The sequence below is a fragment of the Nerophis ophidion genome, unplaced genomic scaffold (assembly GCF_033978795.1).
Source record: "Nerophis ophidion isolate RoL-2023_Sa unplaced genomic scaffold, RoL_Noph_v1.0 HiC_scaffold_42, whole genome shotgun sequence".
NCBI classification, from domain to species: Eukaryota; Metazoa; Chordata; class Actinopteri; order Syngnathiformes; family Syngnathidae; genus Nerophis; species Nerophis ophidion.
Window position 1 is genome coordinate 691,638 of NW_026906964.1, and position 27,586 is coordinate 719,223.

The 27,586-nt window shown below is 44.3% G+C and overlaps 2 protein-coding genes across 5 annotated transcripts in view; one reads left to right on the top strand and one right to left on the bottom strand.

Annotated features, from left to right (window-relative positions):
* Window positions 1–27,586, bottom strand: part of LOC133546752 (gastrula zinc finger protein XlCGF57.1-like) — a 732,377-nt gene that overhangs the window by 651,320 nt on the left and 53,471 nt on the right. The window contains exons 3-4 of one of the 3 annotated variants that reach the window (XM_061892570.1): window positions 20,312–20,500; window positions 19,092–19,227 (exon numbers count right to left, since the gene is read on the bottom strand). The exons of 1 other annotated variant lie outside the window; for it this stretch is intronic. In XM_061892570.1, coding sequence (XP_061748554.1) covers window positions 19,097–19,227; window positions 20,312–20,500 — 320 coding nt within the window. In that variant the 3' untranslated portion in view covers window positions 19,092–19,096. Of the gene's footprint in view, window positions 1–19,091; window positions 19,231–20,311; window positions 20,501–27,586 lie in introns of those variants that run through there. One more of the 3 variants, XM_061892568.1, reaches the window with a different exon arrangement.
* Window positions 1–27,586, top strand: part of LOC133546754 (gastrula zinc finger protein XlCGF52.1-like) — a 111,284-nt gene that overhangs the window by 39,264 nt on the left and 44,434 nt on the right. Inside the window, exon 3 of one of the 2 annotated variants that reach the window (XM_061892573.1) lies at window positions 22,185–23,394. The exons of the other annotated variant lie outside the window; for it this stretch is intronic. Within the exon in view, the coding sequence (XP_061748557.1) occupies window positions 22,185–23,254 (1,070 nt within the window). The 3' untranslated portion in view covers window positions 23,255–23,394. Of the gene's footprint in view, window positions 1–22,184; window positions 23,395–27,586 lie in introns of those variants that run through there. 2 annotated transcript variants of the gene reach the window in all.

A 27,586-nucleotide genomic window follows, 5' to 3' on the forward strand; every position in this document is an offset into this window, starting at 1 on the left:
TTTCACGGTGAATTTGAAGGGAAAGTAAGCCTTTTAATAAATCAGTTCAAGAAAGCCATTGTGTCTGTGCTATTTGGAGGGAGTTACACTTTCTAACCTCACTAATGCCTTGCATCGTCTATATTAGATATATAACAACGGGCGGGTGGGTGTGGCTTTGATGAAATGTTGGTTCGGGTGGATTGCGGGTGGATGACGACTTTAGTGATGTGGTTGCGGGTGATATAATTGCCTATCCGCGCATCTCTAGTACGCACTGCATGAGAGGGTGGTAGTATCTGACTCCTCGATGTGCACACCCTGGTGGTGTGTTCTAGAATTACAACAAAAAAACAGTCATTTTACCAAATCATCTACATCCTTCCCTTTTAGTTCAGCGTCCTTAAAAAAAACAAAAGAAGATAAGTGAAATGAATATCCACATGCCCCTAAAACTGACCAACACGCCGGATTGTAGTCAGCTGGAGGCGTGTCTTAATGAAATTAAACAATGGATGTCCGCTAACTTTTTGCAACTCAACGCCAAAAAAACGGAAATGCTGATTATCGGTCCTGCTAGACACCGACCTCTTTTTAATAATACAACTTTAACATTTGACAACCAAACAATTAAACAAGGCGACTCTGTAAAGAATCTGGTTGTTATCTTCGACCCAACTCTCTCCTTTGAGGCACACATTAAAAGCGTTACTAAAACGGCCTTCTTTCATGTCCGTAATATCGCTAAAATTCACTCCATTCTGTCCACTAAAGACGCTGAGATCATTATCCATGCGTTTGTTACGTCTCGCCTCGACTACTGTAACATATTATTTTCGGGTCTCCCCATGTCTAGCATTAAAAGATTACAGTTGGTACAAAATGCGGCTGCTAGACTTTTGACAAGAACAAGAAAGTTTGATCACATTACGCCTGTACTGTATATACCTTTATATACATATACACATACATATATACCTATACTGTATATACTTTTATATACATATATACATACATATATATCTATACTGTATATACCTTTATATACATATATACATACATATATACCTATACTGTATATACCTTTATATACATATATACATACATATATACCTATACTGGCTCACCTGCACTGGCTTCCTGTGCACTTAAGATGTGACTTTAAGGTTTTACTACTTACGTATAAAATACTACACGGTTTAGCTCCATCCTATCTTGCCGATTGTATTGTACCATATGTCCCGGCAAGAAATCTGCGTTAGAAAGACTCTGGCTTATTAGTGATTCCCAAAGCCCAAAAAAAGTCTGCGGGCTATAGAGCGTTTTCATTTCGGGCTCCAGTACTCTGGAATGCCCTCCCGGTAACAGTTTGAGATGCCACCTCAGTAGAAGCATTTAAGTCTCACCTTAAAACTCATTTGTTTACTCTAGCCTTTAAAGACTCCCTTTTTAGACCAGTTGATCCGCCGTTTATTTTCTTTTTCTCCTATGTCCCACTCTCCCTTGTGGAGGGGGTCCGGTCCGATCCGGTGGCCATGGATGACGTACTGGCTCTCCAGACCCAGGATGAACCGCTCATCCAGAGTCGGGACCCAGGATGGACCGCCCGCCTGTGTTTCGGCTTGGGACATCCCTGCGCTGCTGATCCGCCTCCGCTTGGGATGGTTTCCTGCTGTGAACGGGACTCTTGCTGCTGTGTTGGATCCGCTCTGGACAGGACTCTCACGGCTGTGTTGGATCCATTATGGATTGAACTTTCACAGTATCATGTTAGACCCGCTCGACATCCATTGCTTTCCTCCTCTCCAAGGTTCTCATAGTCATCATTGTCACCGACGTCCCACTGGGTGTGAGTTTTCCTTGCCCTTATGTGGGCCTACCGAGGATGTCGTAGTGGTTTGTGTTGTGGTTTGTGCAGCCCTTTGAGACACTAGTGATTTAGGGCTATATAAGTAAACATTGATTGATTGATTGATATGTAACTGAGATCAAATCTCTTAACTGTGTAGGGTGAGTACAAACAATTCACCATCTCTATGGAATATCTAAACAAATCATAGAACAGCTAGAAAAATACTATCTCAAAATAAATCACACGTGCATTTTTCTTTTCTTACTGCACATACTTTGGATTGGGTCTGCAAACTCGACCTGCACGTGTTTTGTAAGCTGTGTCAGTCTGCGTCGTGAATCTGGGTCGAATTGGTGATTTACTTTCCGTTTGCCTAATCACTGTCTTTTCTCTCAGTGGTGTGGGAGGGACCAAGTCCACCATGGTATGTCTACCATCCTGAGAGTCTGCTTCGCCGTTCTGGAACGGTGTTGGTGGTTGTTCTTGAACCGGGACGATGTGGCGACGATTCCTCCTGTATCTTCTCCCATCGGACTGGATGATGTAGGAACGTGGCTCTTTGCACGACTTTTCCACTATTCCAAGTCAGTCATGTCCAGCAGGAGTCTGCATACGGATCACTTGCCCTTCTGCCAGGGGAGTCAGTGGGCGACTTGACTTGTCGTAGTGACATTTCACTGTAGTTCTCTTGTCGACTAGTCGAGCGTGTACTTGTGTTGAGTCTTTTTCTGTTGGATGTAGTAGTCTGGTACACACTGGGATAGCTGCACGCGTTTGTCTTGACATTAAACGTTCGGCAGGGGAACCAAGGTCTGCATCTCGGGGAATGTTTCTGAGGTTCAGGAGGTTTAGGAAGACATCAGTTTTGTCCCGGTGGGATTTCTCCATCAGTTGCTTGTCACTCCTGACAGCTCTTTCCGCAAGTCCATTCGACTTGGGAAACTCTGGGCTACTGGTGGTGTGGATGAAGTCCCGCTCCTCAGCATATTTCCTGAATTGCTCACACTTGTACTGTCTTACATTATCAGATAGCAGTGTGTGTGGTGTACCGTGCAATGAAAAATGTCTTTTCATTTTGGAAATTACAGCTGTCGCTGTGATGTTTTGTAGAAGGTCAATTTCAAACCATCCAGAATAGGAATCAACTATCACCTGGTAGTGTTGTCCACGCCATTCAAAAAGGTCTGTAGCAACTGTGACCACGGAAGGTCTGGAACTGGATGAAGATGAAGTGGTTCTTTCTGCTGATGTGGTTTTGTGCTGTTGCACACTGTGCAAAAAAGTAGTTCTTTAGTGATGTCTCGTGACATTGATGGCCAAAAGATGATACCTCTTGCTCTGCGTTTGGTTGCTTCAATGCCTGGGTGACCTTTGTGTACAATCTTAATGTACTCTTTTGTAGTGACGTTGGAATGACTGCTTTCTGCCCTTTCATGACAATTCCATCTTCCACAGTGAGTTCGTCTCTGTAGGGGAAGAAAACTTCAATGGCAGGCTGCAGCTGAGTCTTTCTGGCAGCCCATCTACGCTGGATAACTGTACTGAGTCTGCATTACTTCAACCTCCTCCATGTGCTTCTTGAGCTCTTCCAGGCGGGCTGTAGAAATGTAGCTCACAGACATGATGTCGAAAGAACCACTATCAGATGGGCTCTCACTGTCTGTTGCATTAGGGGCTCTTGAAAGAGTGTCAGCCAAGTACATGTGCTTTCCTTTTTTGTAGATTAGGCTTATGTCATAGCTTTGCAAGCGTAGCAGCATCTGCTGAAGACGGGCCGGGGCATTGTGAATTGGTTTCTTCAAGATAGTCCCCAACGGTTGGTGGTCAGTTTCTACTGTGGTGGCCTTGCCATACACATAGTCTCTGAACTTGGTGCATGCAAACACAACAGCTAGAAGCTCCTTCTCAATTTGAGCGTATCGAGTTTCTGTTTCTGTAAGGGCGCGGGATGCAAAGGCTACTGGCCTTCCATTTTGCATGAGGCAGCTCCTAGTCCAAAGCATGACGCCTCACAGGTCAGCCTGACTGGCTCTTTGGCATCTTAGTAGGCCAATACTGGTGGAAAGGAGAGACATGCTTTCAGGCGGTCGAAAGCATCTTGGTGTTGCTGGAACCAGCACCATGCGGTCTCTTTGTGAGTCAGCTTCCTCAGTGGCGTTGCGATGTCACTGAGGTTTGGAATGTGCTTGCCATGATAGTTAACCATTCCCAGGAAACGTAGAAGTGAAGTGACATCTGTGGGGACTGGCATGTCTGTGATAGCAGCAGTTTTGGAGGGGTCAGCTTTCAAACCTTTACTTGTGAAGATATGACCAACGTAGCATACTTGGTCAAGTCGAAATTTGCATTTCTGCGGGTTGAGTTTGAGGTTTATTTCCTTCACACGTTCTAGCACCTTTTTTAGGTTGGCGTCATGCTCCGCCACATCACGGCCTCCGATTATGATGTCATCGACAATGACTGAGCATGGATATCCAGAAAAAAACTGATCCATTGTGCGCTGGAATACTTCGCTTGCTGAGTTAATGCGAAGGAATCTGTAACGTCCAAAAGGAGTACTGAATGTTGTCTTCATTGAGGACTTCTTGTCCAGGCGGATCTGCCAGAATGAATTTTTTGCATCTAGCACTGAAAACATTTGTGCTGCTACCTCCTCCACACTTCTCATGGGGTGGTGGGGCCGTTTTAGTGCTTCATTTAAAGGCCTACTGAAAGCCACTACTACCCACCATGCAGTCTGATAGTTTATATATCAATGATGAAATATTAACATTGCAACACATGCCAATATGGCCTTTTTAGTTTACTAAATTGCAATTTTAAATTTCCCGGGAGTTTCGTCTTCGAAACGTTGTGTAATGATGACGTGTACGCAAGACGTCACAGGTTTTTAGGAAGTATGAGCGCTGCACACACACACAGCTAAAAGTCGTCTGCTTTAACAGCATAACTATACAGTTTTTTTGAAAATCTGTGTTGCTGAATTTTTTGCAATTTGTTCAATTAATATTGAAGAAGTCACAGTAGAAAGATGGAGTTGGGAAGCTTTAGCCTTTAGCCACACAAACACACAGTGATTCCTTGTTTAAAATTCCTGGAGGTGAAACTTTCCTATGGATCAGAGCGCGGTCAAGAGAACATGGATCCCGACCACACGTCAACCAGCAGGTTTCGGTGAGAAAATTGTGGTTAAAAAGTCAGTTCTTACCGGAGAAAAGCTGAGCTTGTGCCATCCATAGCTGCCGTCAACTCCCCTGAGACACTGGGCGTCAAGACAGTCGTGGAGACACACTTCCGACTATCAGGTACTATTTAACTCACTAAAACACTAGCAACACAATAGAAAGATAAGGGATTTCCTAGAATTAGCCTAGTAAATATGTCAAAAAACTTCGGAATCCGTCCCAATGTAATCACGTTTTTTTTTAAAAACTTTTTTTAAATTATTTTTTTCTAGTCCGTCGCTATTAATATCCCCAAACACGAATCTTTCATCCTCGCTCAAATTAATGGGAAAATTGTTGTTTTCTCGGTCCGAATAGCACTTTTTGTTGGAGGCTCCCATTAAAAACAATGTGAATATGTGAGGAGCCATCAAACATGTGACGTCATCGTCTGCGACTTCTGGCATTTCTCTTAGCACCGAAAGTTGCAAAATTTATCACGGATGATCACTACTAAATCCTTTCAGCAAACATATGGCAATGTAGTGAAATGATCAAGTATGACACATAGATTGGACCTGCTATCCCCGTTTAAATAAGAAAATCTCATTTCAGTAGGCCTTTAAATCTTTGGGGTTGATGCACAATCTGATTTCTGATTTGACTTTTGTGTGCCCAGCGACCATGGATGACACCCAAGCTGTTGGTTCGGTGACTGAAGTAATAACGTCTATGCTTTCCATGCGTTTAAGTTCAGCTTTCACACAGTCTTGCATCGCTACTGCGATGCGGTGGGCCGGCCTAACAACTAGCGGCACATTGGGGTCCACTGTCATTGTGTAAACAACTGGTAGTTCTCCGAGCTCTTCACTGAAAATATCTTGGTATTGTGTGAGGATCCGTGCGCTGAACTCTCCAGTGTTCTCTGTGGTGACATGGTGCACATCGGGACTCAACTCGACTAGCCCCGTACGCAGGCATGCACGGAAGCCCAACAGTGATGTCACATTCTATCCACTGTGAAAAATGGCAGTAAGTGGCGCTGTCCCTTTAAAAAGCATGTCAGCGTAGCTTCACCTTGTGTCTCGATTTTGGCTCCTCCGTAAGCCACCAAATGTGTGCTTCTGTGTTGTTTGGTGAGTTTCACGCCGCTGTTTACTCTATTGAAAGTCTTCAGTGACATTACATTGCATTTAGCACCTGTATCCACTTTCATTTTGGTTGGCATGTCGTTTATGCACACTGTGACATATCCTTCATCTTGGTCTCTTTGTTGTGGATTTACAGAGTCAATGCAATTTTCTATTTCCAAGCCATCCACGTAGAATGTGTCATTTTCACTTTGGCTGTGTTGATCCACTGTCACATCATGCACAGACTGTCCATAGCACTTGTTTGTGGTAAACTTGGACTGACTCTGTGGCTTTGACTTGCAGCATTTTTTGTACAGATTTTGTTTCTTGCAGCTGTTTTCATGTTGTAATTCTCGAACACACCACCAGGGTGTGCACATCGAGGAGTCAGTTACTACCACCCTCTCATGCAGTTCTTATGTACAATTACTGTCCTGCTGAAGTCTTAATTAAAGCCAACTTATTCATGCAGCTCGGCACAGTTCTTCCTACGGGTAACCACAAACAACAACAAAACTGTCATTTCACCAAATGATCTACACTGTCCATTTTAAATTTTCAAAACAAAGACATACAACTTATTTCCGTAAAAATATTCAAATATTTAACAATGTATTGAAACAACAGTAGCATAAGGAAAGAAAAAAAGAAACAAGATAAATATTACACTCATGATATTATTTTTGTCTTTGATGATAATTTGTTTTATAATGTATTTTAGAATGTGGGAGGTTTTCATGTTCTTTTTAAATTTCAATTGGCATTACATATATTATATCTATACATCTATATCTGGCAGCACGGTGGAAAAGGGGTTAGTGCGTCTGTGTCACAATACGAAAGTCCTGAGTAGTCAGGGTTCAATCCCGGGCTCGGGATTTTTCTGTGTGGAGTTTGCATGTCCTCCCTATGTAGCAGATTTGAGCGTTATGGAGCTATTACCATTGCAGTACAACGTCTTCATTGTTTTGCAGAAAAAAATTGCCGAAGCCAAATGTGTCAAGTGTTTTGAAGATACTATCATGTGACAATAGTCTCTGTGTTTTCTCCTCCGCCACTCGGCTGTGACGTCATTCCCAGCTTCTGGCGTAAACGGAAGGCGGCAGAACAGAGCAGTACTGTCTTGTAACGTCAAGTGTGCTAACTGTCGTGAAAGCACATTGACAGAAAGCCCCGAGCAGGACGCTAATAAGTCAGTCTTATTATTTGATCTACAGTTTGAAATATTTTCGTCGTATAAAATACAAATTTGATTCTTTAGTTAAGGATAAAGTGGTCTCGATGCGCTAGAAGCACTGTGCCGCTTCTCGTGCTATCTTTGCTTGTTAGTTAGCTTAGCTCGCTAGTTAGCTTAGCTTGTTAGCTGCTAACAGAAGACACAGAAGTTATCAACACATCGCTAAATAGAGATCAAGTGGTTGTGATTGTGTGAAAATGTCTACATTACAAATGTTGAGAGCGTTGGTGGATCAGCGACTAACTGCTGCCGTTGAAGAAATATTTGTAGTGTTAGAAAGAACGATAGCAGAATACGAGGCGGAACTTTCTAGAACAAAAGAGGAAAACTATCAAATACTGGACGCTGTTTTCAAGAAACATCAAGTTGTGTTACACAGAACAGGTTTGTTTGCTTCCTACTCTCAAATGTTTACTAACGTTATATTTGATTGTTAACAAGAAATGGACATTTGGTATAATTGAAGTGAATGGAGTAGCCTTGTCAAGTGAAAGTAAACAATCTGGCATGCAAATGAAAGAAGATTCATGGAACAGAGTATTGTAACTAAAGAAGAACATGGATAATCAACAGAAAACATTCCTAAGTTTTGTTGCAGAGGTAGTCAGCAAATCAATACAACAGCTAAAATTAAAGTGTCCGTTTGCAAATTGCTTAAAGTTAGTTTTTTTCTTACAAAAAAATATAACTCGATCGTCACCAGCTTGCTTATGTTACCATTAGTGGTTTAACAGAACGTATACATATTTTTAAATGTCCATTTTTTTCCACAATTACTAACTGAGATAGGTTCCAGCGACCCCGAAGGGGACAAGTGGTACAAAAGGGATGGATAATTAAATTGAATAAAACTGGTTAGGAATTAGTTTGGCGTTCATGCTTGTCACTTACTGCTGTCTCGTACACACACTGGGAGCGTGTGCACGTACACAGAAACAGTCCGAGAGAAGCAACTAACAATTTGCAGTCATGTTGTTGTTGTCCTGATAGAATATACATTCAATGATATGGGATGTACGCCTTGCTTTTTTGCTAGCAAATGTTTTCATTTAGTACTATAAACATTTGGTGGCACAGTAAAAAATTAAAAGTAATACGAAGTGTTCTATATAACAATTATAATATCAGCACTCAAACAACAATATACAGTAACACACATGTGCACTCATACTAATAAGACCTCATTCAGCTTTTTATAGCCAAGTAATACTATAAAAGTATAGTCCAGTAGCATGTATCAGTAACATAACATGACTGACAGCACATGCATGTCCATTACTGATCATAATGTCACGCATACACATGCCAGAATGAGAAGTGACGCTGATAGGTTTTCAATGGAGTCAGTCCCCAGGAACGGTGATTTGTTTAAATTAGGTAAAAAATCAGATAATGTTAACACAATGTCTAAAAGGCAAACATTTATTCATGAAAGCAGAATATGGCTTTTAGCACAAAATGATGTAACTCCACACATGCAAAACATGTGCACGCACATTAGCTTTGTGTGTTGATCTAACGCAGGGGTCGGCAACCTTCAGCATACAAAGAGACATTTTAGCCTGTTTCCCCCAAATAAAACCCACCTAGAGCCACAAACTCTTGTTAGATTCCTAAAATGACGATAACACCACTTATAGTTTTGTTACACTTATGACATCAAACATGTATTTGATGTATTTCTGGGTATAACAAAGCAAATCATCAAATTATTTTGAACATTAGAAACAAAATACACTGTTCCTTCCCTTATTAATGAATACAAAAATAAAAATCAACTCATTCCAACATTCTGAAAGCATACAACTACAGCATATTTATTTGACTAAAAATTGAAAACAACTACCTAGTCATCAATAAAAACAGCAAATTTATAAAAATGTAAGTAAATAAAATATCTATCTTTGTTGATCCGTCCATTGCTAGGGGTTGACCTCTAAAAACAATACAATTGCATGGCAGCAAGAGATGTCGCATAAGGGCTGTGACATACATTTACATCCACAATATATTCACATGGGTTTTATTTCCCTATGACAAGATCCCAGAACTCTCCAAAATAACAATTGTTGAATTCAAATGAACTAACTAAATAAAATGAAATATAATAGATCAACCATTATTTGTTGACATTTGGTTTCAAAGCCAAAGGGAGCCACGACGGAGGCATGAAAGAACCTCATGTGGCTCCAGAGCCGCAGGTTGCAGACCCCTGATCTAACGCTAGCTATCATTGAATATAGATTCAATATAATTATAAATTGTGGGGAATATAGACACTAAAATATTCTGTTAAACCACTAATGGTAACAAAACATATCCTTTGGTGTTCTTAAATTTTTGGGGGGGGCAAAAAGTTAACAGTACAATTTGCAAACAGTTGAGTCTCTTTTAAAATTATGAACTTATTTCTAACCTGCCTGAATAAGTGACATTTCTTATTATTATAATCACATGACAGCATTAATTTCCATGAGATTGTTTTCTACTAATAGTGTTTTAGACCACTTACAATGACAGTAACAAAAAATATATTTTTTTCATGAGCTGTGTACTAGTATTGTATGTCTGGGTAGGGGTCCTGCTTTGGAAACAAATTGTACCCTTTCAGGTTTGGCATCTAGTTCCCGTTAAAACATTCACATGTTGCACAATGAGATGTAAGCATGGGATCATGTGTACTGTACATTCCTGTAACTTTGTGATTGTATAATATATATCAATCAATCAATCAATCAATGTTTATTTATATAGCCCCAAATCACAAATGTCTCAAAGGACTGCACAAATCATTACGACTACAACATCCTCGGAAGAACCCACAAAAGGGCAAGGAAAACTCACACCCAGTGGGCAGGGAGAATTCACATCCAGTGGGACGCCAGTGACAATGCTGACTATGAGAAACCTTGGAGAGGACCTCAGATGTGGGCAACCCCCCCCCCCCCTCTAGGGGACCGAAAGCAATGGATGTGGAGCGGTTCTAACATGATACTGTGAAAGTTCAATCCATAGTGGCTCCAACACAGCCGCAAGAGTTCAGTTCAAAGCGGATCCAAGACAGCAGCGACAGTCCCGTCCACAGGAGACCATCTCAAGCGGAGGCGGATCAGCAGCGTAGAGATGTCCCCAACCGATACAGGCGAGCGGTCCATCCTGGGTCCCGACGAGCGGTCCATCCTGGGTCTCGACTCTGGACAGCCAGTACTTCATCCATGGTCATCGGACCGGACCCCCTCCACAAGGGAGGGGGGGGACATAGGAGAAAGAAAAGAAGCGGCAGATCAACTGGTCTAAAAAGGAGGTCTATTTATAGGCTAGAGTATACAGATGAGTTTTAAGATGAGACTTAAATGCTTCTACTGAGGTAGCATCTCATCTTATATTTGTATAAGTATTTCTTTAAAATAACAGCATTTCTTGATTAATATTTATAAATTAGGATTCTTAATAAATGACACTAGAATAAGCACACATTTGATTGTTATAGCTTTTTGTGTGTCTGTAAAGGCATGACTGGCTAAGTGCCATTAGTGCATGTGTTGGTGCACGTGGGAAAGTGCGAGCGGCTGCTATTGAAATGACAAACTTGGTTGTGGTCAGGTTTGTGCGGCAGAAAATGTCCAATTTTGCTAGATAGGAACTTTTTTACCAATGTTTTGGTCACGTGTTTGTGGCCGACAAAAATTTTGCTCAATAAAGGGATCGCCGGAATTCATGTCCTCCTTCGAGCGTTTCGACAGACGTTCCAATAATTGAACGGTGATGATGAAAACGTTTTTCTCTGTTCTGGCCGTCAGTTACATTGAAAATTGTTATGCGCTTATTTTTCAGTTAGATTTTGGAGTGGCATAGATTTGCCGTGTGCAGAGGACACATTAGCAGTGCGCAATTGCACAGGATTAGAGAGAACGTTGATTGGAAGCACAAAATATGAACTGCAGATTTCTGCTGAGCAGCAATAACAGATTTGATCTTTTTCTTTTGTGGCATTTTTGTGTTCCCTTTCCCTGCATTTTGACTCACCAGAAGCAGCATGTATGCGCAGGCGTCGTTTCAGCAACAAAGAAAGACATTCATAGTATTTTTTATTGCTCGCCAACGGACTATATTTCTTTACCGCACGCGGTCCCCTTAAAGTTAAAACCTCATCTGTGACGTTTCGCTGGCATCGTGGTGAAGAGTTGTTCTGTCGTGGGTGCAGCGGAGGATGGAACACAGGGTGAACCAAAGACACTGGCACAAAGGCACTAACAAAAACCAATAGAACTAGCGTGGGAGCTAGAATGAACAAAAAGCGCTGGTATGTAAACTAGGGACAAGCAGACAAACAAAATAGCATGGACGCTAATCTAATAACAAAAGTATTTTCTCAACATGCGGGAATGCGACTTCATCTGTTGCGTATAGCAAACTACAGTCCGAGAGCCAATGTCCAACAAAAGCGGTCTTAAATAAGGAGATAAATCAGGGGCAGGTGTGCGTGATCACACGGGAAGCAGGTGACACAAATGCGTTGCTAGGACAACAGAAACAAACCAGGAAGTGCCACCGGGACCTAAGAGAGCCAAATACAACACAGGATGATAACAAAACAGAAACAAAACCAGAGTATGACATGGTCCAAGACGTGGACCATGACACCATCGACATGAATGAGCACAACGATGAGCATTGGAAACATAACTTTATTGAAGTATTTTCAGTTGTGAAGTGAAGTGAATTATATTTATATAGCGCTTTTCTCTATTGACTCAACATGCTTTACATAGTGAAACCCAATATCTAAGTTACATTTAAACCAGTGTGGGTGGCACTGGGAGCAGGTGGGTAAAGTGTCTTGCCCAAGGACACAACGGCAGTGACTAGGATGGGGGAAGCGGGAATCGAACCTGCAACCCCCAAGTTGCTGGCACGGTCGCTCTACCAACTGAGCTATGCCGCCTCAGTTGTTGAACTGAAATCCACAGTGACTGGCTAATTGTTTGAGTAGAAGCTAAGCGAGAAGGGTAATGCTGTGTACACATTAGGGTTGTCCCGATCCAATATTTGGATCGGATCAGCCGCCAGTATTTGCCAAAAAATGCATATCGGCAAGGCATGGGAAAATGCCGATCCAGATCCAGTTTTTAAAAAAACTCTGGTCCACGTTTTCCAACGCACCGATTTAAATAATACATTCCACTCTTCTGCTGCTCCCTAAACTCCGTTCTGCATATTCCAGAACACCTTCAAAACTTCACAGGTCTGTGTTCTAACCGTGTGAATTAAAAGTTACGGTAAAAATGTCAGCTGTGTGGGATTATTTTACCCTACAAAACATGCCACAATAAATTGGCATAAACTCTATTGTGGCAACATAAACGCAACATAACAAATACCCAGAATCCAAATCTTCCATGACTCTTTCAGGCTATATTTTACACCCCGCTAGCACCAAACCCCGCCCCCCCCCCCTCCATGCGTCTGTTGAGGTGGGCGGAGTTGGGGGCGCGGACGTGTATAATATAGCCTGAAAGAGTCATGGATGCAAACGTTTCTGGGTAATTGTTATGTTGCGTTTATGTTGTGTTACTGTGAGGATGTTCTCCCGAAATGTGTTTTTCATTCTTGTTTGGTGTGGGTTCACAGTGTGGCGCATATTAGTAAGAGTATTAAAGTTGTTTATATCACAACCTTCAGTGTAACCTGTATGACTGTTGACTATATCCCTTGCAATCTCGTACGTGTGACGATGGGAGCAGCGAGATGCATGCGTCTGGCCGGCACGCAGATAACATGGTGTAAAGGCGGGTGATGACATATTGTAGAGGACGTTAAAAGTAAAGCTGTCACGGCACGCCCTCACTATTGTAGTCCGAGTGAAAGTCCGAGAATGATAGCCCCGGGAGAGGCACCAAAATCCGGAAACCCCCCAAAACAATGACGGGGGGGAGGGGGTCGGTGATTATGCAGCTGAGCCATGTGCAGCTGAGCCTCATCAGAGTGGCCAAAGAGCTGCATGCGGCTCCGGAGCCGCGGGTTGCCGACCCCTGGTCTAGTATATAGAAAAGTGCAAAATAAATATAACCCATTATTATTATTATTAATGATACTGCTATCTGTTGTTCCAGCTGACCAATTTAATTATGACACGGTGTGACATTCAGTTCAGCTGCTGCCACTACACGTTAAAATCAGCGCTAAATGATGACAAATAAGGAAGCAACACCACACAAAAGTTTGTTTCATAACAATATTTTATTTTCAAATTCACTCACAAGGTGTCATTTTGAAGTGAACACACTTTTCTCACGACGAGTCACGGCCATATTTTATCAACCGTCCTCCTGGCGATCCATTAAAAAAAGTTTAAGTTTAAGTTAAAGTAGCAATGATTGTCACACACACACTAGGTGTGTTGAAATGTGTTCTCTGCATTTGACCCATCCCCTTGATCACCCCCTGGGAAGTGAGGTGGAGGTGGGCAGCAGCGGTGCCGCGCCCGCGAATCATTTATGGTGATATAACCCCCAATTACAACCCTTGATGCTGAGCGCCAAGAAGGGAGGTAATGGGTCACATTTTTTTATAGTCTTTGGTATGACAATAAAAAAAATATATATATTCTAATTTTTTATAGTCTTTGGTATGACCTCCTCTCTGAGCTGCCACCTTATCGTGGTAGAGGAGTTTGAGTGTCCAAAAGATCCTAGGAGCTATGTTGTCCGGGGGCTTTATGCCCCCTGGTAGGGTCTCTCAAGGCAAGCAGGTCCTAGTTGAGAGATCAGACAAAGAGCAGCTCGAAGACCTCTGTGAAGAAAAAAAATCATGGACCCAGATTTCCCTCGCCCAGACTCGGGTCACCGGGGCCCCGCTCTGGAGCCAGGCCCGGAGGTGGGGCACGATGGCGAGCGCCTGGTGGCCGGGCCTGTTCCCATGGGCCCCGACCGGGCACAGCCCAAAGAGGCAATGTGGGTCACCCCTCCAATGGGCTCACCACCCATAGCAGGGGCTATAGAGGTCGGGTGCGATGTGAGCTGGGCGGCAGCCGAAGGCAGAGAATTTGGCGGTCCGATCCTCTGCTACAGAAGCTAGCTCTTGGGACGTGGAACGTCACGTCACTGGGGGGAAGGAGCCTGAGCTAGTGCGTGAAGTGGAGAAGTTCCGGCTGGATATAGTCGGACTCACTTCGACGCACAGCAAGGGCTCTGGAACCACTTTTCTCGAGAGGGGATGGACTCTCTTCCACTCTGGCGTTGCCGGCAGTGAGAGGCGACGGGCTGGGGTGGCAATTCTTGTTGCCCCCCGGCTCAAAGCCTGCACGTTGGAGTTCAACCCGGTGGACGAAAGGGTAGCCTTCCTCCGCTTTCGGGTGGGGGGGAAGGGTCCTGACTGTTGTTTGTGCTTACGCACCAAACAGCAGTTCAGAGTACCCACCCTTTTTGGGTACACTCGAGGGAGTACTGGAGAGTGCTCCCCCGGGTGATTCCCTTGTCCTACTGGGAGACTTCAACGCTCATGTTGGCAACGACAATGAAACCTGGAGAGGCGTGATTGGGAAGAATGGCCGCCCGGATCTGAACCCGAGTGGTGTTTTGTTATTGGACTTTGTGCTCGTCACAGTTTGTCCATAAAAAACACCATGTTCAAACATAAGGGGTGTCCATATGTGCACTTGGCACCAGGACACCCTAGGCCGCAGTTCCATGGTCGACTTTGTAGTTGTGTCATCGGATTTGCGGCCTTATGTTTTGGACACTCGGGTGAAGAGAGGGGCGGAGCTTTCTACCGATCACCACCTGGTGGGGAGTTGGCTGCGATGGTGGGGGAGGATGCCGGACTGACTTGGCAGGCCCAAACGCATTGTGAGGGTCTGCTGGGAACGTCTGGCAGTCTCCTGTCAGAGAAAGTTTCAATTCCCACCTCCGGAAGAAATTTGAACATGTCACGAGGGAGGTGCTGGACATTGAGTCCGAGTGGAACATGTTCTATTGCGGAGGCGGCTGATTGGAGCTGTGGCCACAAGGTAGTTGGTGCTTGTCGCGGCGGTAATCCCAGAACCTGTTGGTGGACACCAGCAGTGAGGGATGCCGTCAAACTGAAGAAGGAGACCTATCGAGTTATTTTGGCTCATAGGACTCCGGAGGCAGTGGACAGGTACCGACGGGCCAAGCGGTGTGCAGCTTCAGCGGTCGCGGAGGCAAAGACTCAAACATAGGGGAAGAAGCCATGGAAAACGACTTCCAGGCGGCTTTGAAGCGATTCTAGACCACCTTCAGCCGCCTCAGGAAGGGGAAGCAGTGCAATGTCAACACCGTGTATGGTACGGATCAGATCAGGGGCGGTACCTCTGGATTGGCAGACCGGGGTGGTGGTCCCTCTCTTTAAGAAGGGGGACCGGAGGGTGTGTTCCAACTAACGTGGGATCACACTACTCAGCCTTCCCGGTAAGGTTTATTCAGGTGTACTGGAGAGGAGGCTACGCCGGATAGTCGAACCTCGGATTCAGGAGGAACACTGTGGTTTTCATCCTGGTCGTGGAACTGTGTACCAGCTTTGTATACTCTCGGCAGGGTCCTTGAGGGTGCATGGGAGTTTGCTCAACCAGTCTACATGTGCTTTGTGGACTTGGAGAACGCATTCGACCGTGTCCCTTCGGGAAGTCCTGTGGGGAGTGCTCAAAGAGTATGGGGTATCGGACTGTCTTATTGTGGCGGTCCACTCTCTGTATGATCAGTGTCAGAACATGGTCTGCATTGCCGGCAGTAAGTCAAACACATTTCCAGTGAGGGTTGGACTCCGTCAAGGCTGTCCTTTGTCAGCGATTCTGTTCATAACTTTTATGGACAGAATTTCTAGGCGCAGTCAAGGCGTTGAGGGGTTTCGGTTTGGTGGCCACAGGATTAGGTCTCTCCTTTTTGCAGATGATGTGGTCCTGATGGTTTGATCTGGCCAGGATCTTCAGCTTTCACTGGATCGGTTCGCAGCCGAGTGTGAAGCGACCGGAATGAGAATCAGCACTTCCAAGTCTGAGTTAATGGTTCTTGCCCGGAAAAGGGTGAAATGCCATCTCCGGGTTGGGGGGCAGACCCTGCCCCAAGTGGAGGAGTTCAAGTACCTAGGAGTCTTGTTCACGAGTGAGGGAAGAGGGGATCGTGAGATCGACAGGCGGATCGGTGAGGCGTCTTCAGTAATGCGGACGTTGTACCGATCCATTGTGGTGAGGAAGGAGCTGAGCCGGAAGGCAAAGCTCTCAATTTACCGGTCGATCTACGTTCGCATCCTCACCTATGGTCATGAGCTTTGGGTCATGACCAAAAGGATAAGATCACGGGTACAAGCGGCTGAAATGAGTTTCCTCCGCCGTGTGGTGGGTCTCTCCCTTAGAGATAGGGTGAGAAGCTCTGTCATCCGGGAGGAACTCAAAGTAAAGCTGCTTCTTCTTCACATGGAGAGGAGCCAGATGAGGTGGTTCGGGCATCTGGTCAGGATTTAGGGCACGTCCAACCGGTAGGAGGCCACGGGGAAGACCCAGGACACGTTGGGAATACTATGTCTCCCGGCTGGCCTGGGAACGGCTCGGGATTCCCTTTGAAGAGCTGGACGAAGTGACCGGGGAGAGGGAAGTCTGGGCTTCCCTGCTTAGGCTGCTGCCCCCGTGACTAGGGTTGGGTATCGAGTATCGATTGGAACCGGGACTAACTTTCAGATTCTCCCGGAATTGTTCAAAAGTTTAAATTTCGATTCCTAGTTTCGATACCCAGTCCGCCGACCGGAAACAAATGATATGTCCGCCGACCCGGAAGAAGAAGCCGCTGAACACCAACGAAGAAGCGCCCACCGCCGGAAGTGTTAGCATAGCCGAGCCTATGTAGCCGAGCGAGTCAGTCAAGCATGGATATCGGGCGTCGACGGTCGAAAGTGTGGCTTTATTTTACTAAAAAACATTTAAATATCGGACAAATGTAACACATGCGACAGGACTGTTTCTCCAGATTCTCTGAACCTTTTGATGATTTTACGGACCGTAGATGGTAAAATCCCTAAATTCCTTGCAATAGCTCGTTGAGAAATGTTGTTCTAAAGCTTTTCGACAAATTGCTTACAAAGTGGTGACCCTCACCCCATCCTTGTTTGTGAATGACTTAGCATTTCATGGAAGCTGCTTTTATAGCCAATCATGGCACCCACCTGTTCCCAATTAGCCTGCACACCTGTGGGATGTTCCAGATAAGTGTTTGATGAGCATTCCTCAACTTTATCAGTATTTATTGCCACCTTTCCCAACTTCTTTGTCACGTGTTGCTGGCATCAAATTCTAAAGTTAATGATTATTTGCAAAAAAAAAAATGTTTATCAGTTTGAACATGAAATATGTTGTCTTTGTAGCATATTCAACTGAATATGGCTTGAAAATGATTTGCAAATCATTGTATTCTGTTTATATTTACATCTAACACAATTCCCCAACTCAAATGGAAACGGGGTTTGTATATATATAATATATTTATACATGCGTGTGTGTGTGTGTGTGTGTGTGGTTCCACAAGGCTCGTTATTTAAATGATATTTGTTCAGTATCTAATAGATTAAAATGTATTATGTTTGCAGATGATACACATGTATATTGTTCAGGAGAATACTTGAAGTGTTGAGGTTAATAGAGGTTGAGTTGATTCAGCTAAAAAAATGTTTTGATATTTATAAGTTATCATTTAAATGATAAGAAAACTTAATTTGTGGTGTTAAGTGGTGCAAGGACAAATTGTGAAGCAAAATTAAATCAATTGGAAATTAATAGAGTATACGAAACTAAATTATTGGGAAGAATAATTGATAATAAATTATGTTGAATATATACCGTATTTTTCGGATTAAAAAATCACATTTCTTTTTCATAGTTTGGCCAGGGGTGCGATTTATACTCTGGAGGGACTTATGTGTGAAACTTATTCACACATTACTGTAAAATATCAAAAAATATTATTTATCTTATTCACATAAGTGCCTAGACGTACCGATAGAAGAGGAAGCCGCACATTGTCTACTTTCGAGTTGGCAGAGTTGTTTAGAAGCGACACCGAGGAAGAAGATTTCATGAGATTTAGCGATTAGGAGTGACAGATAGTTTGGTAAAGGTATAGCATGTTCTATAAGTTATAGTTATTTGAATGACTCTTAGCATAATATGTTAGGTTAACATAGCAGGCACCTTCTCAGTTGGTTATTTATGCCTCATATAACGTACACTTATTCAGCCTGTTGTTCACTATTCTTTGTTTATTTTAAATTGCCTATCAAATGTCTATTCTTGGTGTTGGATTTTATTTAAATACATTTCCCCCAAAAAATACAACTTATACTTTAGTGCGGCTTATATGTGTTTTTTTGCCATGAATTGATGAAGGTGGACCCCGACTTAAACAAGTTGAAAAACTTATTGGGGTGTTACCATTTAGTGGTCAATTGTAGGGAATATGTACTGAACTGTGCAATCTACTAATAAAAGTATCAATCAATCAATCAATCAATGCCTTCTCTAATTATGCATTTTCGTCCGGTGCGACTTATTCTCCGGAGCGATTTATAATCCGAAAAATACAGTAAAGGGAAAAATATCCAAATCCATTGCTTCTCTTTATAAAGTAAAACATGCCAAATAAGACATGTCTGCGAATGTTATTGTGGAAGGTCTCTGTCCCAGATCCTCCTTTGCTTGGCTGGAATCACCACACTCGGTCTCAGTGATTTACACTTTTATTGATGGCAGTACATGCAACTGCATCAGTCCAGTGCTCTCCAGTTTGTTCACTGTATCTCGCCGTCTGTGTCTTTCTCTCTCCGTCACTTTCATCATCTTTCCCCTTAAGATCTCCAACGCTGCTGATAAAGGACCAGGTGATTAGATAACTCGCTCCAGCTGAGGTATCGGCTCACCTGTCTGCTGCTTCGTGGCCAATCCCTGCACATGCCCCGCCCGCAGGGAAGGCGTAGGCCACGCCCCTCTCCACATGCCTCCACCGCCCGATTCAGGCCGAGCGGTGCAATACAAGCACTTTCTCTCCCGGTGTGAATTTATGCAGTTGGGTTCCCCGGTTATACTTGCGCCGCTGACGCTCTTGGGCACGGAGAAAATTCTCACGTGACAAGTGCCCCACCTGGTGGAGTTTTGCTCGCATGTCAAGGACGTACTGTAACTAATTTTTGCTGGAGCTTGGACCCTCCTCCCAGCTTTCTTTAATGACGTCCAAGACTCCGCGAGGCCTCCGGCCGTACAATAACTCACACGGTGCAAAACCAAGTGAGGCCTGGGGTACCTCCTGCATCGCAAACATGAGGGGATCCAACCATTTACCCAATTATGTTTGTTCTTGTGCATACATTTACGGCTCATTGTTTTCAGCGTTTTATTCAATCTCTCCACCAGTCCATCCGTTTGTGGCAGGTACACGCTGGTGCGGATCGCTTTTATCCCCAATAATCCGTACAGTTCTTTTATATAATGCGTGACATAAAGGACGTGCCCCGGTCAGTCAGAATCTCTTTTGGGATTCCATCTTGGGAGATGACCTGAAACAGTGCTTGCGCGACACTTTTGGCGGAGATAGAGCGCAAAGGCTTTGCTTCGGGATACCGCGATGCGTAATCCACCAGGACTAAAACAAAACGATGTCCCCGTGTACTCGGGACAATTCTCTTGAATGGAACCTCTATGAGCGATAATGGGCGTAACGGTGCCCGTGGAGTGGCCGCTGGATTCACCAGCTGGCAGTCTGGCCAGGCTGCGCACCACCGGCGCACATCCGCCCGGAGGCCTGGCCAATAGAATTGGACCATGACTCGATTAAGTGTCTCGTCATACCCCAAATGTTAAGCCATCGGGTCGAACCAGGTTTTGGTGGATCAGGGACTGCTTACAGCCCGAGTCCACCATCGCCCGATATGTACCCCCTTGTACTCTTACCGGGACGTAGCACGTCTCTCCTGGATCGGGGGCGGGTGCTGGCGGCTCGACAACCCGCATTGCCTGCCCCACCTCCATCATGGAGCAATCCCTGTGCACGTGACCGGGTTGTCTGCACCCCCAGCACACCAGCCCTGGAAGTTGAGGTGCCCTCTGCGAGGGAAGCCCTCTCGCCGCAGCACTGGGAACCTGCAACATGCACACATCAGATTTATTGTTAACCCGTGTCCCAACGTTAGTGGTGTGTGTGTGCGTGTGTGCGTGCCTGCGTGTGTGTGTGTAAGTGTTTGTGTGGCCACCAGGAAAACCTGGTCTTTATGCCCGGGTGATCTTGCCCGCTCCATACCCCCCCATCGCGGGGCGAGTTGACGCCGGGGTGCTGGGGTGGATCCTGCGGCTGTCCTCGGGGTTGCCTCCCTCTGCACTGCTAGGTGTTCCTCCGCCAACCTCACCGCTGCTTTTACGCTCGGGGGGCTGTGGTATCTCACCCACGCTCATGTCCTAGCCGGGATGGCGTCCAGGAACCGCTCCAAAACAATGCTTTCCAGCACACCTGGATCCTGTCCATTGGGCCGGAGCCAGCGGGTCGCTGCGTCCCTCAGCCGGTAGGCGAACACGAACGCTCGGTCTTCTGGCTCCAGCGTCATCACTCTAAATCAGCGTCAGCTGCTGCCGATCCGGTCCAGGATGGCTTAACAGAGGTTGGTGTATTGCAGGTGGGCAGATGCCGAGAGACTCAACACCGCCCGCTGCGCCTCCCCCACCAGGAGCGGCAGCAGTTTGGCTCCCCACTCTTCTTCCGGCCACCTGTTTGACGCCACGAACACGTCCAGGAATGTTTGAGGATCCTCCCCCTCTACCATGCGTTTCATGTCGCGATTGTTGCTGACTTGCTGCTGATACTTGCGCCAGCACTTGTCCAAGCGCTTCCAAGGGGTTTGGTGCCGAATTCTTTCCTGGATTCGTCCTTAGTTGGGCGCCACTGTGGAAGGTCTCTGTCCCAGATCCCCCGTTGTTTGGCTGGAATCACCACACTCGGTCTCAGTGATTTACACTTTTATTGATGGCAGTACATGCAACTGCATCAGTCCAGTGCTCTCCAGTTTGTTCACTGTATCTCGCCGTGTGTGTCTTTCTCTCTCCGTCACTCTCATCATCTTTCCCCTCAAGATTTCCAACGCTGCTGATAAAGGGAACAGGTGATTGGATCACTCGCTCCAGCTGAGGTATCTGCTCACCTGTATGCTGCTTCCTGGCCGGCCCCTGCACACGCCCCGCCCGCAGGGAACGCGTAGGCCACGCCCCTCTCCACAGTTATATTATTCTTTTATTTTTCCATATTTAACATATTGTGTTGAAGTTTGTGGAAATGTTTACAGCAACAGTCTTCCAGCTTGTATTCTTAGGTTATTTCAATTAAGAGGAGAAAACTATCATTTACGGGGGATATTGATTTTTGAAATAGGTAAAGTAAGAAGGGATATAAAATGCAAATGTATCACAGTTTTAGGAGTTAAGTGGTGGAACAAGCTCAGTGATGAGTTGAAGACATGTAGTTCTCTCACTGGGTCCATGTGTACACTCTCAGTTACATTAACACTGATATTATACATGTGGGCCAATAGATAGAAATGCTGTTAAATGTAGCTTTGATGTGGCAAGCTACTTTTGCAGTGTAGCGTGTAGTGTAGCTTGCTACAATTCTCTGAGGATAGCTTAGCTACATTTAATTGGGAGTAACTTGTAGCTTAGCTTACTACATTTTCCAGGTCGCTTGCCCATCACTGTCTATTTGGCCTAGCTCACATGTGAATAGTTTGAATACTGCAAACTTCTATACAGTAACACCTCATTTGTGTTTTATGTTCTGCAGACGTCCAGCAGGTGTCAGCAGAGAGTCATGAAGAGATTCCCTCCAAGCAGCAGGAGTGGAGCTCCAGTGTGGGACAGAAGGAGCTACAGACCCCCTCCCACATTAAAGAGGAGCAGCTTCATGATGAAGATGAAGCTCAGTCCTTACAGCTTCATCACAGTCAAAGTGAGGAGAACAGAGGGGCGGAGCTTGTAAGTCAACACATCACAGAAGCTGATGGAGAGCATTGTGAAGATATAAAGTCAGAACCAGACAGCATCTTTGCTCCACTGTCAGACATGGACCACATGATGTCACACTCTTCTGATCACAGTGACCACATCCAAAAACCTTTGGAGAGTAAAAATGACTCCAAAGGTGATACGAGACATCACACTAACAACAAACACTTTGACTGCTCTCAATGTGGGAAATCATTTAAACGAAAGACTGATTTTACAAGACACATGAGAATACATACTGGAGAGAAACCTTTTACTTGCTCTGTTTGTAAAAAAAGTTTCTCCACAAAGCAACACATGACCACACACATGAGAACACACACTGGAGAGAAACATTTTACTTGCCCTGTTTGTAAGAAGAGTTTCTCCATTAAGTCTGCCATGACCAGACACATGAGAACACACACTGGAGAGAAACCTTTTCCTTGCTCTGTTTGTAAGAAGAGTTTCTCCAGAAAGCAACACATGACCACACACATGAGAAGACACACTGGAGAGAAACCTTTTCCATGCTCAGTGTGTCCCAAAAGATTCTCCATAAATGAACAAATGAAAAGACACATGAGAACACACACTGGAGAGAAACCTTTTACTTGCTCTCTTTGTAAGAAGATGTTTTCCAGAAAGCTTAACATGTCCACGCACATGAGAACACATACTGGAGAGAAACCTTTTACTTGCCCTGTTTGTAAGAAGAGTTTCTCCACAAAGCTTGTCATGACCAGAAACATGAGAACACACACTGGAGAGAAACCGTTTAGTTGCACTGTGTGCGATAAAACATTCAGGGTTAAGAATAAGGTCAGTAAACACAAGTGTGTAACAGTCATGGAAGCTGCAGGGATTTAAAAACACTTAAGCAGTGATTGTGCTAAATGTACTTTAAAACACAGCATGTTTAATATGAATGAATATTTGATGTTGTATGTAGTAGTGCCTCTCATCTTCTACTGTTATTCTATGTTGTTCTGGAATTACTTTTTAAGTTGTGTGCATTTAGAGAGAACTTCTTTCTTATTATTTACAGTTGTTTTTTGTTCACACATTTTCTTCCATTGCATTTTTATTGATGTTATTATCCAATTAAAAGAATGAATGAATAAAATTGTTAACAAAATGTGGACTGAGCAGCATTATTACATCATGGATGTTAACTCCTGCAAAACATCAACAAAGAAGAAAAAGGCTGAAGTTAGCAACACATCACTGAACTTTAGAGCCATCGTGAGTGGAGTTGCTTGTTTTTATTGCTGCATTTGTACTTATTTCACTATCACATCTTCACTTTCAACTCTAAAGTCTTCTTCAAATATATTGTTGAAGGTTTTGAAGATCGATGTTTATGATGTGTGTGTAGTCTGTGGAAAGTGTTGTTGTCCCTTGTGGATCCAATTGTTCACTTGCACAGATACATCTTCATCATCATCATCATCATCAGACATAACCGGTCCACTACTGGATGAAACCTTAGCATTAATGTTCTAATATCAGTGTGACCTCATTATTCCTTGATCATAAGACCTAAAGGCCTACTGAAATGAGATGTTCTTATTTAAACGGGGTTAGCAGGTCCATTCTATGTGTCATACTTCATCATTTCGCGATATTGCCATATTTTTGCTGAAAGGATTTAGTAGAGAACATCCACGATAAAGTTTGCAACTTTTGGTCGCTAATAGAAAAGCCTTGCCTGTACCGGAAGTCGCAGACAATGACGTCACCCGTGTGATGGCTCCTCAAATCCTCACATTGTTTTTAATCGGAGCCTCCAATAAAAAGAGCTATTTGGACCGAGAAAACGACAATGTCCCCATTAATTTGAGCGAGGATGAAAGATTTGTGTTTGAGGATATTGATAGCGACGGACTAGAAAAAAAATAAATAAATCAAGTTTTAAAAAAAAGGCGATTGCATTGGGACGGATTCTGATGTTTTTAGACACATTTATCAGGATAAACCTGGGAAATCCCTTATCTTTCTATTGTGTTGCTAGTGTTTTAGTGAGTTTAATATTACCTGATAGTCAGAGGGGTGTGTCCACGGGTGTCTTGAGGCCAGTGTTTGAAGGAAGTCGACGGCAGCTGTATGGATGGCACAAGCTCAACTGATCTCCGGTAAGTGGCGACTTTTTACCACAATTTTCTCACCCAAAACTGCTGGTTGACATTTGGTCGGGATCCATGTTCGCTTGACCGCTCTGATCCATAGGAAAGCTTCGCCTCCGGGAATTTCAAACAAGGAATCACTGTGTGTTTGTGTGGCTAAAGGCTAAAGCTTCCCTCCTCTATCTTTCTACTTTGACTTCTCCAATATTAATTGAACAAATCGCAAAAGATTCAGCATCACAGATGTCCAAAATACTGTGTAATTATGCCGTTAAAGCAGACAACTTTTAGCTGTGTGTGTGTGCAGCGCTCATACTTCCTATAAACCTGTGACGTCTTGTGTACACGTCATCATTCCGTGACATTTTCAAGAAGAAACTCCCGGGAAATTTAAAAATGCAATTTAGTAAACTAAAAAGGCCGTATTGGCATGTGTTGCAATGTTAATATTTCATCATTGATATATAAACTATCAGACTGTGTGGTGGCTAGTAGTGGCTTTCAGTAGGCCTTGAAAATACAGATTTCAGCACTGTATTGCTGTGTTGGATCCGCTTTGGACAGGACTCTCGCGACTGTGTTGGATCCATTGTGGATTGAACTTTCACAGTATCATGTTAGACCCGCTCGACATCCATTGCTTTCCTCCTCTCCAAGGTTCTCATAGTCATTATTGTCACCGACGTCCCACTGGGTGTGAGTTTTCCTTGCCCTTATGTGGGCCTACCGAGGATGTCGTAGTGGTTTGTGCAGCCCTTTGAGACACTAGTGATTTAGGGCTATATAAGTAAACATTGATTGATTGATTGATACTCCAACTCACCACACTGAGAAGTGGGGGCGATCCTGAGCTAGCAGATGCATGTTGCTATCATGTTTCATCAGCGAGGAAGACAGCAATTGTGTATACTTTTTTGTCGGAAGCAAGTTGTATTTGTGGTATACTGAAGTTTCATGATGTTGTTTGCACATCAGATTGACTCTCTCTCTCATCCACAGTCGAAGGCGAAGCCTAGCAATGTTGTTGCTAACGACGCCGAGGAAGCTAGCGTAGCTGCGGGACCTCGTCGGAGCTATGCTAAAAACATTAGCTGTCCACCTACGCCAGCTCCTACTTGTTCACCATCACACGAGCTCACCTGCGATCCAGCGGTCGGCGGCACGACGGAGGACTTCACCCCGAACATCGGTGCGGTTGGCGGCCCAGAGATGGAGGAAGACTGCTCAGACACCGGTGAGGACAGCGGCTCAGCGGCGGACGGCGTAACGGCTTCTGACGACTCCCTGGCCACCATTAAAGTCGGCAGCGCGGAGGTCCTCCTAACTTCTCCTGAAACCTTGAGGGTCATCACCGCGTCACCTGGACCCCCCACAGCCTACACAGGTTTCGGGGGTCTCTTCGTGGATCCATGGTCTTTGTTCTCAACCTCACCAAAACCCGCGAAAAGCACATCTACCCCCACCACTCCTACCTGGCCCCCCCTCCCCCTCTTCAACCACACCGCTCCCCCATCACCTGGACGACGAACAATAGGCCACTCTCCCTCTCTTCCTCCCCCAAGTCTTGCCACAGAAACCTCAATAACAACCAACACCCCTCCATCTTCTGGACAGTACTTCTCTCCAACGGACTCTGATGTTGTCTTTGGTTCCGGTGGGCTACACATCATCCATCTTAATGTGAACAGCCTCTCTGGAAATAAACTCGACCAAATCAGAGAAATGTTCCACAAAAATAAGGTAAATATCCTGTGTTTCTCCGAAACTAAATTAGATGAGAGTGTTTCTGATTCAGAGATAGAGATAGAAAACTTCTCGGTCATCAGAAAGGACAGGAATAAACATGGTGGTGGTGTTTGTATGTATATTCACCAGGATATTAAATACATAACTCGCTCTGATCTCAAGCACAATACCCTTGAATCTGTGTGGGCAGAAATCAAATTCACTAACGCTAAGCCGGTACTAATAGGGACTGTATACAGACCCCCTAATCAGAGTGATTTCTATGGTGCCCTGGAGGAGTGCTTAGCTGGTGTAGAAAACATGGAGATTATTATAACTGCAGATCTGAACACAGATATTCAACGCAGAGATGCGCCTGTCTTCAAATCTTACAGCAAATTATGTAATCTGCATGCTCTTTCCCAGCTAATAACACTCCCCACACGGGTGTGTGTTTCCACCCAGTCAACCATAGATCTCATCCTCACATCGGACCGGCATAATATTAAAAATAGTGGGGTCATGATCTGTGGTTTTAGCGACCACTATATAACCTTCTGCACGCGCAAAATAAGTAAACCTAAAGCCAATGGCCACATAACAGCTCAATCCAGATCCCTTAAAAAATACAACAGTGATAATTTCAACCTCAAATTAGATGAGTGGGACTGGTCCCCTGTGCTCACGAGCAACCTGGTTGAAGATGCTTGGGATGGCTTCAAAACTGCGTTCCTAGCGATACTAAATTATATAGCTCCCATGAGAACAGTCAGGATCAAAGCCCGCTATGAACCGTGGATCAATCCAGACCTATTAGCTGCCATAAAAGACAGGGACAGAAAATATTTCGAATACCAAAAGTGTAAAACCGAAGTAAATAAACAACCCAATAATAATAACCTCAAATCACTCCTTTCAACGCTCAAAAAGCAATGCAATAAATTAAGAAATAAAACAAACAACCTGACTAAATCCTTAAAAAAAAATTATATCAATGACAAAATAGAGATAGCAAGCAGACTTAACATCTTTTTCACCAGCATAGCCACAACTCTCGTAAACAAGCTATCCCAACATTCTGGTCGCTTTGGTGTAGAACACATTAAAGCCTTCTACAAAAAGCTCGGAGTAGTCAACAACAATTTCAAATTAGAAATGGTCTCAGCTAACGAGGTGCTTAATAAATTGAGCGCGCTCCACCCAAACAAGACCACCGGCCTTGACAATATCCCCTCCAGATTCCTCATGGACTCTGCCACCACCATTGCCCCAATAATCACTCATATAATAAACTTCTCAATCAAACAAGGCCAGTTACCCAAGGATTTCAAGATAGCAAGAGTAACCCCCC